The sequence below is a fragment of the Calonectris borealis genome, chromosome Z, assembly GCF_964195595.1.
Source record: "Calonectris borealis chromosome Z, bCalBor7.hap1.2, whole genome shotgun sequence".
NCBI classification, from domain to species: Eukaryota; Metazoa; Chordata; class Aves; order Procellariiformes; family Procellariidae; genus Calonectris; species Calonectris borealis.
Window position 1 is genome coordinate 35,396,063 of NC_134352.1, and position 17,879 is coordinate 35,413,941.

At 35.8% G+C, this 17,879-nt stretch overlaps 1 protein-coding gene across 2 annotated transcripts in view; it reads left to right on the forward strand.

The window, feature by feature from the left end:
- Nucleotides 1-16,891, forward strand: part of SLC12A2 (solute carrier family 12 member 2) — a 61,783-nt gene extending 44,892 nt beyond the window's left edge. The window contains exons 17-27 of one of the 2 annotated variants that reach the window (XM_075138157.1): nt 524-664; nt 865-971; nt 2,942-3,021; nt 5,046-5,186; nt 5,877-5,924; nt 7,517-7,639; nt 7,815-7,926; nt 8,422-8,508; nt 10,792-10,927; nt 12,909-12,976; nt 13,932-15,323. In XM_075138157.1, the coding sequence (XP_074994258.1) occupies nt 524-664; nt 865-971; nt 2,942-3,021; nt 5,046-5,186; nt 5,877-5,924; nt 7,517-7,639; nt 7,815-7,926; nt 8,422-8,508; nt 10,792-10,927; nt 12,909-12,976; nt 13,932-14,067 (1,179 nt within the window). In that variant the 3' untranslated portion in view covers nt 14,068-15,323. Of the gene's footprint in view, nt 1-523; nt 665-864; nt 972-2,941; nt 3,022-5,045; nt 5,187-5,876; nt 5,925-7,516; nt 7,640-7,814; nt 7,927-8,421; nt 8,509-10,791; nt 10,928-12,908; nt 12,977-13,931 lie in introns of both variants that reach the window. The other variant, XM_075138158.1, reaches the window with a different exon arrangement.
- The last annotated feature ends 988 nt before the right edge of the window (nt 16,892-17,879 follow it).

Sequence of the window (17,879 nt, forward strand, 5' to 3'; positions counted from 1 at the left end):
AGGAACACAATGATTCGTCCTGATGGAAGTAATAAAAAGAAAGTATTTAAAGAGGAGATGACTTTGACTGCAACATAAAACTGCAGAAGTGACACTACTGTGACAAAGGCTTTCTGATTAGGATTATGTACAGACGGAGGCACACTTGTACATCTTGAAACAAATACTCCCATAAAGGCTAATATTAAGTCATCCTATATCTGTGTATGTTTCATTACAAAGCCCTTTCCTTTTGAAACTACATTATGCTTTGGAGGACAAGCTTGTGCCACCTGCTGGGGAAGTGGATTGTGCTCTGCAGGAACAAGATTGTTAAAGCTTGAGCACCCCTCTTCCTAAAAATGAGAATCTGGTCCACTCTTTGCTGCTGATAACGCCTGGTATTTTGTTGGTTTGGGTTTTTTGATAGTGTGGAAGCATGTTTTGAGGTTCTTCAAGTTTGAATTGGATTCTAGCAGTGAAAATTATTACTACTCATACTCATAATTCTTGTTCCCTCTCCTCTTTTTATTTGTTTTGAAAGGGTCCTCGGAGGCAAGCCATGAAGGAACTGTCAACTGATTTGGCTAAATATCAGCGATGGCTAATTAAAAACAAGATGAAGGCTTTCTATGCACCAGTGCATGCAGAGGACTTGAGGGATGGAGGACAATACTTAATGCAGGTGCACCTCTCTTAAATGTTTTTTTTTTTTAAATGAAAGCGGTGAAGGTGAACATCAAAATTGGAAGTGTTTTTATACTTTGAAGTATTTTCATTTTGCAAAGTTATCTTAAAACTTTGAAGTTTTTGATGCTTAAGAAAATAATAGAACCTTTAGTTGTTTCAGTAACACGGTTTGTAAAAAATATTTTTTCCTCTTAGGCTGCTGGTCTGGGTAGAATGAGACCTAATACCCTTGTTGTTGGATTTAAGAAAAACTGGAGACAAGGTGACATGAGAGATGTTGAAACCTATATCAATTTATTCCAGTAAGTGGAAAATACAGAGGTGTAGCTCTTATATTGCATTTCAGTATGTTTGGTAATAAGTCAAGAACGTCTTAGTTGCATGAAGTCTCTTTCAGATAGACTCAGGTTTTCCATATTGCTGATCCAGCAGTCTTCAATACCTTGTTTTTTCTGATATGGAAATTAATAAGCAAGTGTTTATAGTTTAAACAGATTAGTTTTCTATATAATAACTCTTTCTGCATCTAGAAAGAGTTGTGGCAGTGGTCTGAGGTTTAAGAGTTACTGTCTTTAGAGATGGAACTAGTGTCTTAATGTGTGAGTCTGCTGAATTCTTTAAAGCATAGTTTCTGTTGAAAGCGGGGTTTTTCCTACACTACTTCTGCACAGATTAAGTGTAGTAGAGAATGAGTCAAATCTTATGCTGAAGTTCTGTCTTCATTAAACCTTGCTCTCATATGCAAGAAATATTTTACTTACACGACACACAGCACTGACGCCCAAAGTAATACAGTATTCAAAAAGGAGATGGGAAAGGAAATCCCAGTGTAATTTGACAATACTCAAAGGCAGACCAGTTCTGGCTGAAAAATTTAATAGAACAACTTGTCCTACAAACAAGAAAACCAAAACTTGCTTCTTGCACTTATACAGAGGGTTTTTTGTTTTCCTTATGTGCTGCTTAACCCACTTCATTTGTGCTTTACACTTCTCATTTACTATGCATTTAAAATAAAGAGAGGATGGGGGATTACAAGCAGAGACTAGAAAAGGAAAAAATCATACTCTCCCAGTTCCTTAAGAGAAAAACAGGAGCACAAAATGCAGTGAAAAATAAGGAAATATGTTGGTTAGTTCTTGGAGGTTTTTTTTTCCTATTTTATTTTGGAATGGCTTGTGCCACTTGTGTGGCCAACAAGTTGTGTGGTTCTCCACATCCCAAAAGAGGAACCTCAGGAGGTAGTAACTATAGGTCAAGCATATTTCTGGAAAATTTCTGGAAAATTGAAAGTTTCTGAAGCACACAATAGAAACACATTAATCTGTACAGATTCAACAAATTAAATAATGAATTAAAAATGTTCACTAAGGGACAAGACATTTTCTTCTTAAATCAACCTCAATTTTCCTTGCATTTATTATAGGATATGTTGATACTTTGAACGTTTCTAATCAAATCTTACTACTTCTAAAGAGAAGTGTTTAATGAGTGAAATCTTGAGTAATTTCTGTCTGTGGAAATGACGTGGGAGGGAGTTCTCTGATTTATGGTTTGTAATGAGGTATTTATATTTAAAGGACTGATGATTAATGGCTAATGCAAACTGTATGATATGATTAAGTTCATGTTTTTCTTTCTTGTATCTTGGGGATGGTTTTGTCCTTCATTTTACTCCCCTTTTATTCAGCCATTTATTCAGACTTTGTGCTTGTTTTTACAATAATGAAGTTTTCCCTCTTGCTTCGTTTTTTAAAGGATTGAGTTCCTTCCCCATCAGATATAATGGGAACAGGCACATTATAGTTAATTTATAGCTAATTTGATTCTAAATTACGGCTTCATAGGTGTTTTTAATACCCTAATGTTTTGGAAAGATGTCAGAAATTTTTAGTTGTCAGATCAAGGAGATCTACTCAAAATAAATCCTTTTATGATGGGGGGAGGATTTCTCAGTGTATCTTGTCATCATCTGTGCAGAACTTGACTGACCTGTTCACGTTGATTTTATTTAGTCGCTGTTTACATAGGGAGAGAGGGAAGACAGGGAATAGATATCCCTTCTATGTGTTGCTTTTCAGGATGTGGTGTTCAATTCACTGATGTAGTTGATAGTTTGGAGTTGGAACTGAAATTGTAACATAAATTTATGATTTGGGAATTTAAATGGCAGTGTTTAATCACTGGAATGTGTTCAAAGAGGGTGTGTAAAGTAGGTCCTTTGGGAAAGAAAAAGTTGTAAAATATTTTTTTTTTTTGTTCTTTTGTTTAGTGATGCCTTTGATGTTCAGTATGGTGTAGTTGTCATCCGCCTAAAGGAGGGCCTGGACATTTCTCACCTTCAGGGCCAAGGTAGGATTTAGTTTGTTTCATCTGGTGAATAGCTGTTCTAACTCCCTTTTAAAACTGCTTTCTGAAAATATTAAATGAAGCTAAGAAGAAAAGCTACTGAAGAAAAAAAAAAAAAAACCAAACCTCAAAAAAACCCCCAAACAAACAAAAACCCTCACCACTCTTCTTGTAGAATAAGAATTACTGAAATTAGCAAGTCTGAAATGTAAAATAAGAATAACCCATTTTCAGCAACAGAACTTGGTTTTCAACCAAGTTTCAACTTTCTGTATTTGTAAGCTGTATATAGGTGCTTCCCAAGGATTTACTATTTTACTGAAACAAATTAAAGAGGCTGCCAGATTAGTATCAAGTATTGGGGACCCAAGTCTAGAAATCATGAAATTCACAACAAATGTTGCATGATCCAAGAATGCTATGGGTCTGGTGTGGGTTGCCAACCTCTGCACACGCTAGTTTAGAGACCTCAGTAGTAGTGACTTGCGGAAACCGGACTCCACAATCTATGAGATTGTAAAGTAGGTATGTTTATTCAGCGCTGGGCAGCACGGGGGGGTAGTCCCACCAAAATCGTGCGTGCCTCAATGCGGCACTCACCATAAATATATACAGTAAAATATAACATATTCATAGAGTTTTGTAATACGCCTATACATATGCATGACCTGTCCCTGCTTTGTATTAAAAAGAGTTCCAAGAAGTCATTTCCATAGACCCCTCCCATCTGCGCTTGCGCATTGCCTCCTAGTGGTGGTCGTCAGGGGGTCGTGGGGATGAAGGCTGATAGTTCCTCTTCGTCACTGCTAGTAACCTTTTGTTCTTGCGCAGGCTCAGTTGTCTTCTTACATTTGTCCGTACCGCAGGGTCAGTTTTAGCTGGCTTCTTGAGACAAGTTTTTAGTCTTTATCAGGAGCTGTCCTTGTGAGGCGCCTCAGTTAATTTACACCATAGCTAAGTCGGCCTTATCAGGCTGAGCCGGCCTTGTGAGGAACAAAGTATCAAGCCCCTACCTACTGATTCAATTTTCTAACTACTATTAATCATTCAGCTACTAAAATTCCTTAATCCCTTCTCTCAGCATTCCGTCTCAAGTTTGGAAAGGTTTTCTATTTTCAATGTAGAAGACTTGGTTATGCTTTGTAGGTAGTGGTTGTAAGCTGAATGGTATAATTTTAGTTAAATTTCAAGCAGAATAATGAAGGAAGCCTGTGAGCTTTGGCGGCAACTGTCTACTGAATTGATAATGTCTAATTTGTTTGTAGCTCCATACAGCGTTGCTACAGTGAGGAAGAACACTTGTGACACAAGCTCTGTAGGGGGGCATCCTCCTGAAAGAGGGGAGGTTTGTTCCTTCACTGGAAACATAAGAATGTCTTAGGATTTGGAGAGGGGCAGAGAGCCTGTCACTGTATGCAAGAGAGCAGAGGAGTATGAGAAACGGCAAGGAGTGAACCTGCAGTGTGAAAACAACACTGCTGAGAAGACTAGGAAATACAACACCAAGGTGTCAGAAGAGTCTTAATATCCACTGGGGACTGTGAGTTTGCTTTAACTCTGACAGCTACCAAGTAGCTCCACTGAAGCCAAACCTGGAAAAAAAACTTGGCTGTGAGACATACTTGGTTTGGGCCTTGCCTAAGGCTTGTCTTCCTCTTGGAGTTAGAGTGGAAACGGAAAGTGTTCCACCAAGTAATTTTTTTTTCCTCCTGGTTATACTTCCTCAGAACAGGCTAGCTCAGTTTTATGTTTAGCCTGTGGTAATGCAATCAACACCCAAAATCTGGGAAGGAAATAGCAGGAAATCAGAGCTCTGCTCAGAGAAGGAGCCTCTTTGTATTCTGAAGCATTTCATACAAGATCTTTTGTTGTTGTTTTCTGCTTGTTTTTTTCCCTCTCTTTGCCATAGCATTACAGTTGCAATAGAATTTAACCACTGTGAACCATCTCAGTATAGTCACATACCTCTATTGATACCATTTGGAACAATAAAGTGGTTTATAATGTGTTTCTTTGCTTTCTCAAAGAAGAGTTACTGTCATCCCAAGAAAAATCTCCATGTACCAAGGATGTCATAGTAAAAGTGGATTATAGCAAGAAGGCTGAGGCAGACACTTCTATAGTTTTTGCTCCATCATCTAGTGAAAGAACTCCCACTCTACATAAAGGTAACTAGTTAGCAATGAAATTTGAGTTCTACTCTTTCTCTCTCTCATTCCCTATTCAGTCCCTCTCTCCCCTCACCAAGGAATTATTTAAGGGATTTTTGTGTCTGTGGCACAGAAGCGCGTCATGCTTTTCTAGCTGTTGATGTCCAATCACTTACTTTGGTTTAGAGCTTACCAGTATGTAAAATAAATCTTTCACGTCTAATCCTCTAAATAAAACAGGTGGTAGACAATGACTTACAATGGATTTTCTTTGTTAATGAGTTTGATGGGCATTAAAAACTGCTTGAGAATTGTGCCACACGTATATATTAAATATGATTCGAAGGCTGCTATATTTATGAAGGTTTTCTCACCTCAGACTAGAACATTATGCATATTAACTAGAACAATATGCATGTTAACAGACACAAAACATTCAGGATACTTTGACATGACCATAACCAACTTCCCCTTCCTTTTAAAGTAAAAGCGTAATAGTTAAGTGAGCAATGTGATTTTTTTTCTTTTTTTAAAGTACAAATAAATCTCAGGATCTGGTAGACTGCATTTGTGTGCTTTTCTCTGTATGGAAATCCATTTCATTCTACATCTTTATTTTCTAATTTTTTTTGTATACAGTAGTAGTGTTTTCATTAACATCACAAAGGAAATTAATCTTTTTATTTTGTATCTTTAAAAATCTTCCAGAGGAGGACGAGGATGGAAAGACTCCAACACAACCACTGTTGAAAAAAGGCAGGCGTTTTCCACCTTTTTGTGTTAAATCATTCTTTCGCATTGTTAATTTCAGTTTTCCTTTTGTACTCCTTTCTACACATATATATGAGAGAGAGGAAAATATCAACCATGCAATGTTAATTTGTTTCTTCATATCTGCTTTGGAATGTGCTTCATCTTTAGGGATTAGGCTATGGAAAAATGCAACTTTCTGGAAATTCCCAGAACAAGTTGCTACTGAGAAAGGATTGTGCATGTGTCTTAAGAGATGAATGTTGGATAGATATATATAGAGATATATAGATATGGTGGTGTTTTGGGTTTTTTTTAACTTTTGTTCTTAAATAACATTTGAAATGTGTTCAGGAGCTTGCTTAGTTCTCTGTCTCAGGTATCTGTCTCGGTCCTTACTTGATTGAGGAGTAAGGGGAATATTATCTAATGGTAGAGTGCAAGTGCTCCATCAGTCTATCCTATGGCTATCTTCTAAAGCCATAGTTGGTGCTCTGTTACCTGGAATTGTTCAATAGCTTGCCCATTAAAGCATAATATAGGCACTCAGTGAGATTAATATCTGAAATAATGCAAAGTATTCATTCAAATAAACAACATTTTGAGAGATGAATTGAGCAGTTTTCACTTCCTGGTTTATTTCAGACTTTTTTGAGTTAAGCTAATATTTTTGCCTTAACTAAGATTCATCTAACTTTTTTGACATTTTCTTCATAATTTCAACAGCTAGAAGCTGTTGTATTTTAATAATGGGAAGTGAGATTAGCTCTTGAAGCACAAATGGCAGTTTGGAAGAAGGCCCAGTATGCAGTAAAGTAGTATATTAATGTAAATCAGTCACAGATGTACTCCAAATTTAAAAATTCCTAATAAAGTAAGGACTGAGATGAATATCAAACTCCTGGCTCTTGTTCAAACTGAGGTTTTAATTAAGGGAAAGGGGTTAGTTTTTTCTATATTTTTAAAAAAATACATTTACCTGTATTAATCTAATTGAAGATGCCATTGTTGTCTTGTTCTCAGCAAATCCAATAACTTTGTTACACAAAAAAGTCTATATTGTGCTTCAGAGCCTTGCGCATGCAAAACAGTACTTGTTGCAAAAGATAGAATTCCAAGACGCAGAACTAGCTTTTATTTTCACCACATGCTTAAAGAAAAATGGATTTACGGAAAGAAGAAAAGTGCTTAGGACATGGTATTTACTTGTAAATTAGTATCTGCGTGTTTTTAGGGAAGTTTTGTCTTATGCAAGAGGAAGCAACAGTGCATGACCTAATGCTCTGAAGTATGTATGCAAGGTTAGTTAAATTGTCCAGGCAAATGACTGTATAAAGATCTTACAGATCCCTTATTTTTCAAATGTCTGCTAAATGACTTTAAATCTTTAACTGCTGAAATCATGAGTTTGCAGACTCCCTAAATATAGCTCAGTTTATATCCATTCAATCAAAATTTGGAGTCACGTTGAGGTGGTAAGAAACAATTTTTATTTAAACTTAGAGATACTACAAAATATTAAGAAGCTGCATTTGATGAATTTCAGGGTGATTTAGCAAAACACTTCAAAAATTAAATTTCATCATACTTTTTTCCAGATTCAAAGAGCCCATCTTCTCCTTTAAACTTGGCTGACCAAAGACTTCTTGATGCTAGTACTCAGTTTCAGAAGAAACAAGGCAAAAGCAATATTGATGTCTGGTGGCTCTTTGATGATGGAGGTAATATGCGTCATACTTTAAAAACAAATGTTGAGAGGAAAAAAAAAATTGAAGTGATTTTGAATTAATTGTTAATCTTTCATTCAGTTCATATATAGATTACGAATTTGTACTATTACACTCTGACCCAATGCTATATCTTCTGAATCATTCCCAAATTCTGGTCAAAATGCAGGTTTGACACTGTTGATTCCGTATCTTCTTACGACTAAGAAGAAGTGGAAGGACTGTAAGATCAGAGTGTTCATTGGTGGAAAAATAAACAGGATTGATCATGACAGAAGAGCGTAAGTTTACCTTTAAAAATTTTCATTTCAAATGCTAATAGAGCATGTTACCCAGTAGATGACTTTCTCTTCCTAGTAGCCTTCTTTCAATTGTTCTTTGGTTGAGGTGTAATGATATTCTATTCCCTTTCTCCAAAAAAAGTTCCATTTCCCCCAGATTTTTTTGGATGAGATACCTCAAGTTAAACTAGTTTTTCTGCAGCATTGTCTGACACTAACATTTTCTTTTTCAAATATTTTCTGAGGTTGCCTTCAAGGGAGAGCTCTTCTCGTAGTTTTATGGTTTCAAAATATTTGGGTTTGGTTCCCCCCCCCGCCCCAAGCATGTTGTTGATTTATAGCCGAATGCCAGGTCAATTTGATATTTTTTCTTACCACTTTTAAGTTGCCTTTTTTTTTCTTAAACTAGTGTTTTTATTACCAAACACCTATCTGTTTACCCTGTGGAATAATTAAAAATCTGATCATGCATAAAGGCTTGCTTTTCTGATACAGGATGGCTACTCTGCTCAGCAAATTTCGGATAGACTTCTCGGACATTATGGTTCTTGGGGATATTAATACTAAGCCAAAGAAAGAAAAGTAAGTCTCAAAAAAACCCAACTTGTGTGTTAGTTGAATTCTTGATGTCTTTAATGAATTTAGAATACTTCATTCTTTCCTACATAACAGTTTTGATAGAGTAGTTCCTATGACATCCAGTGTTTCACAAAAATGCAGGACGTTAAGCAATAACTCCTACATCCAAGAATACAGGATTTTGTATTTTTTAAATCTCTGGCCCTTAGACTGTAATATTAAATTTAGAAAAATATAGTTTAAAAAAAACAAAACAATTTTTCTAGAGCAATCCTCTTTAAAAAGAGAAATGCTCACAAAAACTTAAATGGTCTTTATGACATTATCTTACTTGGAGTCTTAGTTTAATGTAACAAAGTTTGGTCTTCAAATAGCCTGATCTATTTTTTTTTCCCAATTTTTTTTTTAAATTTGGACTTTTAATTTACACAGCAATGATCATACATGTGATGTTTCTAATTTTCAAGTTTAAAAATATTGATTGTAGATAGCTTTCAGTACAAATTTATAACAATGTGTAAGATCTAAAAATATTACTCTCTTTTCCCTTCAAGTCGTCTTTAGTATGTTGAAGTTGTAGAAATATCTTTTACATGGATATGCATGTATCTGAATAATTTGATGTCATGCAAATTAGGAAATATTGTTTTACAACTTAGGTAAATGGTAAATGCTAATATGCATTCTTTTATACCCTGCTTTTTAATCACCTTTTCTTAAATGTATAGAATATATCAAGCGACTAAAATGGTAGAGTACTTCTGGCACTCTGATGCTTTTGAATGTCTTTGGTACTGGGAGCCTACTACTGTAAAATGTGTAAACTTAGAGGTGGCATGCATTTATGCATAAAAAGTTGAGATTGTAGAATTCGGTGGAATAATTTTTATTTCATAGAAGTGATCCATGAGTTATTTCTTCTGAGAGCATTTTTTCTACCTCTGTGGATACATTCCCCACAATATATCCAAAAGCTTTCTAAGATACCAGTTGGCATTAACTGTAGCTGTAAACTAAGTGGTGGAAGATAATTTCTTTTAACAGTTGCTGTGCTGTATAATAGAATATTGTTAATACTTCTCCTTTTTGTTCAGCCAAAAAATAGCAGATCACATTTGATTTTTCCTTTTAATGAAGGTGAAGTCATTGTATCAACTAACTTCAGTAAAGAGCACCAAGGGTAGAAAAAAAGATGTTGTTTTAGTAGTGTGGGAGTTTCCTGGAGGAACAGGAACACCTCAGTTAGAAAATGGGCATAGGGGGAGTGTTTAACTATACGGAAGCTAACACATTACACGTACTAATATTACAATATGTCCTAAGAGGTATCCCTTAATGTTTGTTAAACTTTCCATTGTAATTTGCAACCACGGAAGATTGACAATACCTTGTCATCTTCATAAAAAAACCATCCAAATAGCATCAAAATGCAGTTATTTCATTGGACGTGAGGCATACATTTCAGTATGTTCTGCTAAAAATCTTGTTTATTTTTCTCACCTCTCACATGCTGGGGCTGTTCAAAGACAAGTTACTTTGATAACTTGCAGCAGGCTTTGTTTGCTGTTAAAGTATCCTAATATGGGTACAGAAAGTAGGGTAATGTAAGTTGTTCTTTCTAGTAGAAATGAATGCCTCTTGGTCTTCGGAAGGTTTTCTTTCGAAGTGCTTGCTAAAGTTCAGGTAAATTCAAAGTAACATCTCATATTCTAACAAGTGCAACAAGAAGACTAAACAAGATGACTGTGGTTATTTGCATTTAAATGTGGCTCTGAGACTATTGGAAAGATTAAAAAGAAGCAAAATGAAAATATCAAAGCCAAAATCCTAATGGCACTAGTATGAGACTTGATAGCTATTTTTTTTTTTAGTGTGATATGTAAACTCCTCTTTCAAATTTAATTCTGAGGAAGCTACTGTTAGTTGCTATACATTTTCTAAGGTAGTACTCTTCAATTTTCAAATAATTATAGTAAAACCGTAGCAAAAGTTGTTTGTATTTTTTTTTAAACTGGCTAGAACTTTATATTTAGTTGCATGATGAACTTTATATTTAGTTGCATGACGAACAGTGAAAGCTCCTACAGATGTCCCTAATTGTCTGTTGAATTATAATGTCTGCGTATACAAATATCTGATGTGATGTTCTAACTGCAATTGGCAGGAAAAAATTCCAGTTCACTTTATTTTTACGTGGTAATAAAACTTCCTTTCTGATACCATGAAGGTCATTGCTGACATATAGACTCATCTGTTTTAATACGGCTGTTCACTTAATTGTTCCAGTATTGCAGCTTTTGAAGAAATGATAGAGCCCTTCCGCCTTCATGAAGATGATAAAGAACAAGAAGTTGCAGATAAAATGAAGGAGGATGAACCATGGAGGATAACAGATAACGAACTGGAGCTTTACAAAACAAAGGTTCTGTATTCTTTAGAGTGTTATGTTAAATGTTGTTAAACTTTTTTCTCCTACTGCATTTGTGGATATGATATCAATGAGTTAATTCTTGTTATCCTCTCTCTTCCATAGCTCTTTTTATGACTAGCTGATGGAAAGCAGCATCTAAAATGATTTAGATGGTTCACCAAAAAAAAAAGAAAGAAATGTTTCTGCATTCTGGGGAGGGGGGGCCTAAACTTCTTTCCTACAGTATTTCAGCAGTTAATTAGAATAATATAGTCTATATTCAGCTGTTTAACTTTTTTTGACCAAATTAACACTTTTTTGCTTCGTTATTAAAAAAAACAGAACCCACCACATCTAATTGTGGTGTTAAGGTGCAATTAAAGTTTTGACGTTTTTCCCAAGCAGTTGTCTCCTATAGAATCATAGAATCATACAGGTTGGAAAAGACCTCTAAGATCATCGTGTCCAACCGTCAACCCAACACACCATGCCCGCTACACCATGTCCCTAAGCACCTCATCTACACGTCTTTTAAATACCTCCAGAGATGGTGACTCCACCACTTCCCTGGGCAGCCTGTTCCAAGGCCTGACCACTCTTTCAGTAAAGAAATTTCTCCTAATGTTCAATCTAAACCTCCCTTGGCGCAACTTGAGGCCATTTCCTTTTGGCCTATCGCTAGTTACTTGGCAGAAGAGACCAACACCCACCTCGCTACAACCTCCTTTCAGGTAGTTGTAGAGCGCGATGAGGTCTCCCCTCAGCCTCCTCTTCTCCAGGCTAAACAGTCCCAGTTCCCTCAGCTGCTCCTCATCAGACTTGTGCTCCTGGCCCTTCACCAGCTTCGTTGCCCTCCTCTGGACACGCTCCAGCACCTCAATGTCCTTCTTGTAGTGAGGGGCCCAAAACAATAGAGACATCAGAGATATTCCTTAAGTGCTTCTATGGAGGAGACTCAGGTAGCATCTTATAACAGGATCAGATACAGACAAGTATCTAAAGAAAGACTCGTTAAAGTTTCAGTGATCTGAAGTTCTTCAAGATGGTCCTGAGTATATTGCACCCTTATCTTCTTTTTCCTGACTGGGTTTTTACAACTTCTGTGAGGATTTGCAGTAGAGAAGAAATGGGAATGGTAGGTCATTCTGCATTGTGAGTGTTTAAAAAAAAAAAAAGGGCAGGAATCTCTTTAACAGATTGACTGGCGGCTGCTGCTGAGATCTCTTAACTGCATCTTACCAAGAGGCAGGGGCGGGGGAGATTTTGTAAAATACAGTTACTTTGTAGTTAATTAACTGCATGATGCCTTGCTGTTCCTCATGTCTACAAACACCGCCAAAACTCATTTCAGTGAGATAACTGAAGTGATTTATTATTTTGTCTGCTGATAGGTTAATTGTTTCTGCAGCCACTAGCCTGCAGGCTAACTAGACTTCAGCTCATCTGAGAACAACAGACTATAAGAAATGGTTAACTCAAAATATTTGCTAGACAGTTAGTTGACATAAGAGAACTGAAAATTACCAAGGAAGCTACCTCAGATGTTAAGACAGGATAAGGTAGTAAAAAAAGGGGAGGCCCATTATGGAGATAGACTTACCAAATGAAGATGGGGCTTCACGTCTGTAAGACCTGCTCACTATGAGCTTATAGGATATAGTTAGAAAACCGTTGAAGAGAGCATAAGGGGCTCTTGCTTCCAGGAGCTGTGGAGGATGGTATCATTATTAGATGGTATCATCATATCTTAAATTTAGCTTTCATAGTACTTGGCTTATTTGCATATTTTAAGCTTACGCTTTCTTTTCTCCCAGCCTTGCAAGCATGAGTATTTCAGAAAAGTGAACAAGTTGCCAAACTGAGGTGGAAGTACATGCTTTCTATAAATGACTCATACCAATCGATAATAACTGTGTTTCGTTTTTCTTGAATAAGTGAACTTTTTGTAGTTTTATATAAAAGATCTTCCTAACAAGTTTCATTTTAATTACAGACTTACCGCCAGATTAGGCTAAATGAGTTGCTGAAAGAACATTCAAGTACAGCTAACATAATTGTCATGTAAGTAAATGATTTGTAGTGTTATCCTAATTGATATAGAACTGTAATTTGAAATATAAATATATGTAAATACAGGTTAGGAAAAAGTCTGTACCTTGGCATTAAAATATAGAAATACTCAAGGAGGTTTCAGTGCTGAAAGTAGGAAGTATGTTAGAAGTTAGAAAGTTAGAAGTATGGAGCTGATGAACGATACTGATGAACGAAAAATGGCCTGTATAGTTTCGTGCTTCTGATACGCTGCTGTAGGTGATTACCTCCACATTTGTAGTGCGGCTCAGGATTCTCACATTCCTTCCACTCCCGCATGCCAACTATTCCCCTCTCTTTCAGGTCCTCCCTCTCAGTTCTTTTTCTAGGAGATCTCTCTGGATAAAATTAGATCATCTTCCTGCTGATGGATTTCCATGGAATTACTTTTGGTGTAAACAAGCAGAATGCAGATCGTAGATTTCTTCACTATGTTTTTCTTTAGGAGCCTGCATCAGAGCTCCATGAAGTTGTACTACAAGTGAAGTTTGAGTAAGGCAAATAGATTTACAGTAGTTTTTTCAAAAGAAAAGAGTATGACATGTTTTGGAAGGATTGTGAGAAGGAATATTACACTGCACCAACCTGGCATCATAAGAAAAAGCTGTATTTTAAAATTTTGAAGAGTCTTTCAAGAAACTGTCTTCAACTGAGGAAAATTCTCCATGGAGCTACCTGAATACGAAATGGTGGTAAGAGGCCAAAAGTGCAGGGTAAATAGATGTAAAGGCCTGTGGTGCTTAAGATACAAACTCTGAACTCATTAACTGAATTCTGAGGGGAAAAAACCAAAAGTAAAAAGGTTAGGAAATTTGACTTGATATCTACCTCTTTGCAGAATCATACTTTCATATTTATGTGATATAACTTTTACTCCCCCAGGGTTTTCTAATTGTTGAATGCTTTTTTCCCTTGTGAATTGTAGGAGTTTGCCAGTTGCACGAAAAGGTGCCGTTTCTAGTGCACTGTACATGGCCTGGTTGGAAGCTCTTTCTAAAGATCTGCCACCAATTCTTCTTGTTCGTGGGAATCATCAGAGTGTTCTCACCTTCTATTCCTAAGAGTACTGCACATGGGACAGCTATGATGAAATGGTACATCAGTGCCCAAGGGAGAGTGACTGACATGGTCTATAGTTTGTTAACATCACAAAGGCAAAAAGTGACTCTTCTTTCACTATTTCACTGACTTGAAAGCACACAAGGAAAGTCACTGTATTTCTAAAATTGTGACATCTTCAGTTTTATTCTATATTTTCTGTAATTTAATCTTGCTTAATGGGGGAGGATTCCTTGTTAGACTGAAGAACAAGACAAGCTTTTTGTTTGCTATTTGAATAGCAGCAATAAAATGTTTTATTTTTGATCAATGAAAGGATTATAGATTTATAAAAGCCTTTTAGCCTTGAGGTGCCTTCTGAAATTAACCAAATCTCATCCATACATCCTATTTTGTAAATTTATATAGAATGTCAAAATCTGCCTTCAACTAAGAGTTTAGATCAGACTTCCTTTAGTTTCTAGTCTCTTCCATATTACAATAAAAATGAATGCTGCTTTTCAGTCTTCCATTGAGCTATTAGTTCTTAGTAGTACTGTATGTTTTCTATTGTCAGAAAGTTTTTGGTTTTTTATTATTATATCTGTTAGATTTAAAGGTGAGAATTGGGGCAGGTCAGCTGAACTAAAACAAATTCCTGATGTCATCAAGACTTCGTACTACTAAATTTTGTAACAGTTAAAATAAAACTAATTCTACTGGCAGAGAGGATCCTTTCCTCAAATTTGACAATGTGTACTACTTTGGCACTAGTGTGAGATACATAGCTAACATTAGCTACCTTGGCGAAGGATACTGGTCAATCTTTGCTCTGTAGCTGTAACATGAAACTGAATTCATCTTAATGGCTGAGGCTTTTTATCTTGCTACGAATTAGAAGAAAAGAAAAAGACCTGTCCTAGTTCTTGGCCTATTACATTTTGGTGTCACTTTCAATTTATTTTGAAACAAAACTCAACTTAAGGCTTGAATGGGGATAATATAAGCAATGTGATGCTATCTAACAGAAAACAGTAAACACTATGTGGAATCTTGCTATCCAATATGAAATGTAAAAGCTACAGTTCTCTCGCATTTTTCAACAAATGGTTAAAAGGACCACTAGTTACTAGGGGAGATGTTTTTAGGTCAATTCATTCAGTTGTCAGAAAATACGTTTAGTCTTATTAAATAATACTCAGGTTTGATCGTCTAGCAATTTACATCTTTTCCATACATCCTACTTTATACATTTTCTATGTTCAATAAAGAAACTGCCAATCTTGTGTGCCCTTTCATTGTATATTTTGAAAACTCCATAATTTAGTCTACTATGAACACCTACACTAGCAATTTCACTTGAGCCTTTGTATAAAGGTTAGTAATGTGAACTGTTTTTTAAACTCCTAATATATTTTGGATAGAAAGGATTGCCTAAAAACATTTCACAAGCTTTTGATATTAGCCTTGGACATGCTACTGGATCAATTTACCAGTGGTTGAGTGACTTTCATTTAAGGATGCACAGAAAAGGTGTATTTTTATGCTAAATACCAGATCAAGTTGAAATGTAACTGTTCCTTTTGGAGGACAAAGCATAATCATTGTGTGGCAAGGTAGAGCTTCAAGTTGTTGCGATTAAAGATAAAAATATTCTACACAGTGCAGAACACACTGTTGTCAAGTTCTTGGTAAACGGCAAAAAATCTTTTTTTTGCTGTTTCTGTTAATTGGATTTGAGACTATTGAATCATTTCAGTTTAAAAAAAAAAAAAGAAAAACAAACATGCATGTTTTGCTGCTAAGTGTGAGATAACTGATGCCAGCATGAACGCAGCTTGTTATGATAAACATTATACGACAAGACAGTTCGCAGTAAAAGTGCTGTTTCCTTCCAGGTGAGGGGGTGGGGATCAAACTTACCAACATATCTATTACAGGTTTTACATTGTTTTTTAGGGGATAAGGATGCCACATTGTGAATATGGAATCATTGTCATGTTTCTTCTTGTTTTGTGGGTTACATTCTTTTGAACAGATGGACAGTAAGGCATGGACTTAGTGCTGCTATCTTTAAAAAAAAAAAAATTTAAAAAAAAAAATGTGCACAGGTACACTTATTTAACAGTTTTTTTGCCCATTCAGGAAACCATTGCTTGTGATCTGTAACACAGAAACCAAATGAAGTGTGTGTATACATGCATATATGTGTATAAAATTATATAAAATATATCTAAATATGCATATGGGGATAGTTAAGGTAATGTCTGTGAAATAACGTAGGATGCTTTTCACATGCACTCTCAGAAGTCCACTAACGCTAGGCACGAGGTCAAGTTTCAAGATTATTTGCTACACTAAAATTTCAACAGTTAATGGTAATTGTATGCGACAGATGTCAGTTAGTGGCAGTCACTCCAACTTCTGCTTTGATTTTGACGCCAAATTTAGTTATGTTCCAATCATATTAATTACTTGAAAAATGAAATCACTTACATAATGGCAATTCATACCTTCTATAGACTAGATTTCTTTGTATGGGTTTAGAAAGACAGTAATAGCTGGAGAAAATCAATTATTTATTTGTTCACTTGTATTTAGGTTTCCTTTTACATACATTCTTTTTATATGCTTTTTCTGACATTACATATTTAAAAATAACTGAAAATAATTTAAATATTTGAGCGTTAGTGGGTAATGGCCCACTTGGTTTGAAGATGTAAGATTTGATACTGTACTGTAACTGTCACACACAAATGCTTTTCTAATGTTTTAACGTAATTATTGCAGTTAATACTTTGTACCAGGGGGATGTCACTGCAATAAAAGGAAATGAATTCAATACAACTCTGCTGTCTAACAAAGCCTTTTTTTATTTGATGGGGGATAGGGAATAATGTTCATAGTTTAACAGGTTAATGCTTAAAATAGTTCCTGATACGTGAATATGCTTATTGCACACATCTGATACTTACCTTTATTGTGGAATTTGCATAGGACTATGAATAGAATTTAAAGCCATTCAGGTGTCTGATACAAGGAGACAAGTGTTTTGTTCTCAGGGGGGGAATGTTTGCTGCTACGTGGTTACATTAAAAAAATAAACCTTGTTTTGCTCTCTAAAATTTGTTATGACTTGCCAGACAATGCAGACCAAACCGCAGTACATGGTATGTTTAAGCTGGAAGATTAGTATCTGAATTTGTTCCTATTGCATATGCAATTTGTTTTGCCTCTGAATAGTGGCAAGGACTAACTTGAAGTGAAGGACTAACTCCTCTTTCTTCCTCAAAATAGTAGTCCACTGGCATATGATGAAATACGTTGGGAAAATAACTTGCAAGACTCAAGTTGCAAAGCCGCTTGTAAGCAAGACATGTTTGGCCTTAACTCCACTAATGTACATTCAACTAGAAACTAGTTGAAAAATCTAAGTTTAAGAGCATAATGAGAAATGGCAAGTTGTTTTTTCATATCAGATGATACTTAGAAACACTGAAGGACTTTTTAAGCTCATCAATTTTGGTGTTTCCCAGTGTAGCTGAGTGATTGAGAATTTTTATTTGAAAATAAACCTCTAATAAATTCAGACCTCTACTATATATCCTTAATTTACTAAGTACTTGTTGATTAAGTTTTTCCATGCATTTAAATCTGGGCCTTGAGAGTGAGGTTAGGAGGCCAGTGGAGCGGGAATGCTTGTTAAAAGTACACTGCCAACTTCCATGGCATTGGTTCTAACCTGTTTCAGTATGTATAGAGGTAGAGGAGAAGGTACGTAGCAGTTTTTCTAGATCCTCCTATTTGCTGGAGAAGTGGTTGATCTAAATAATGA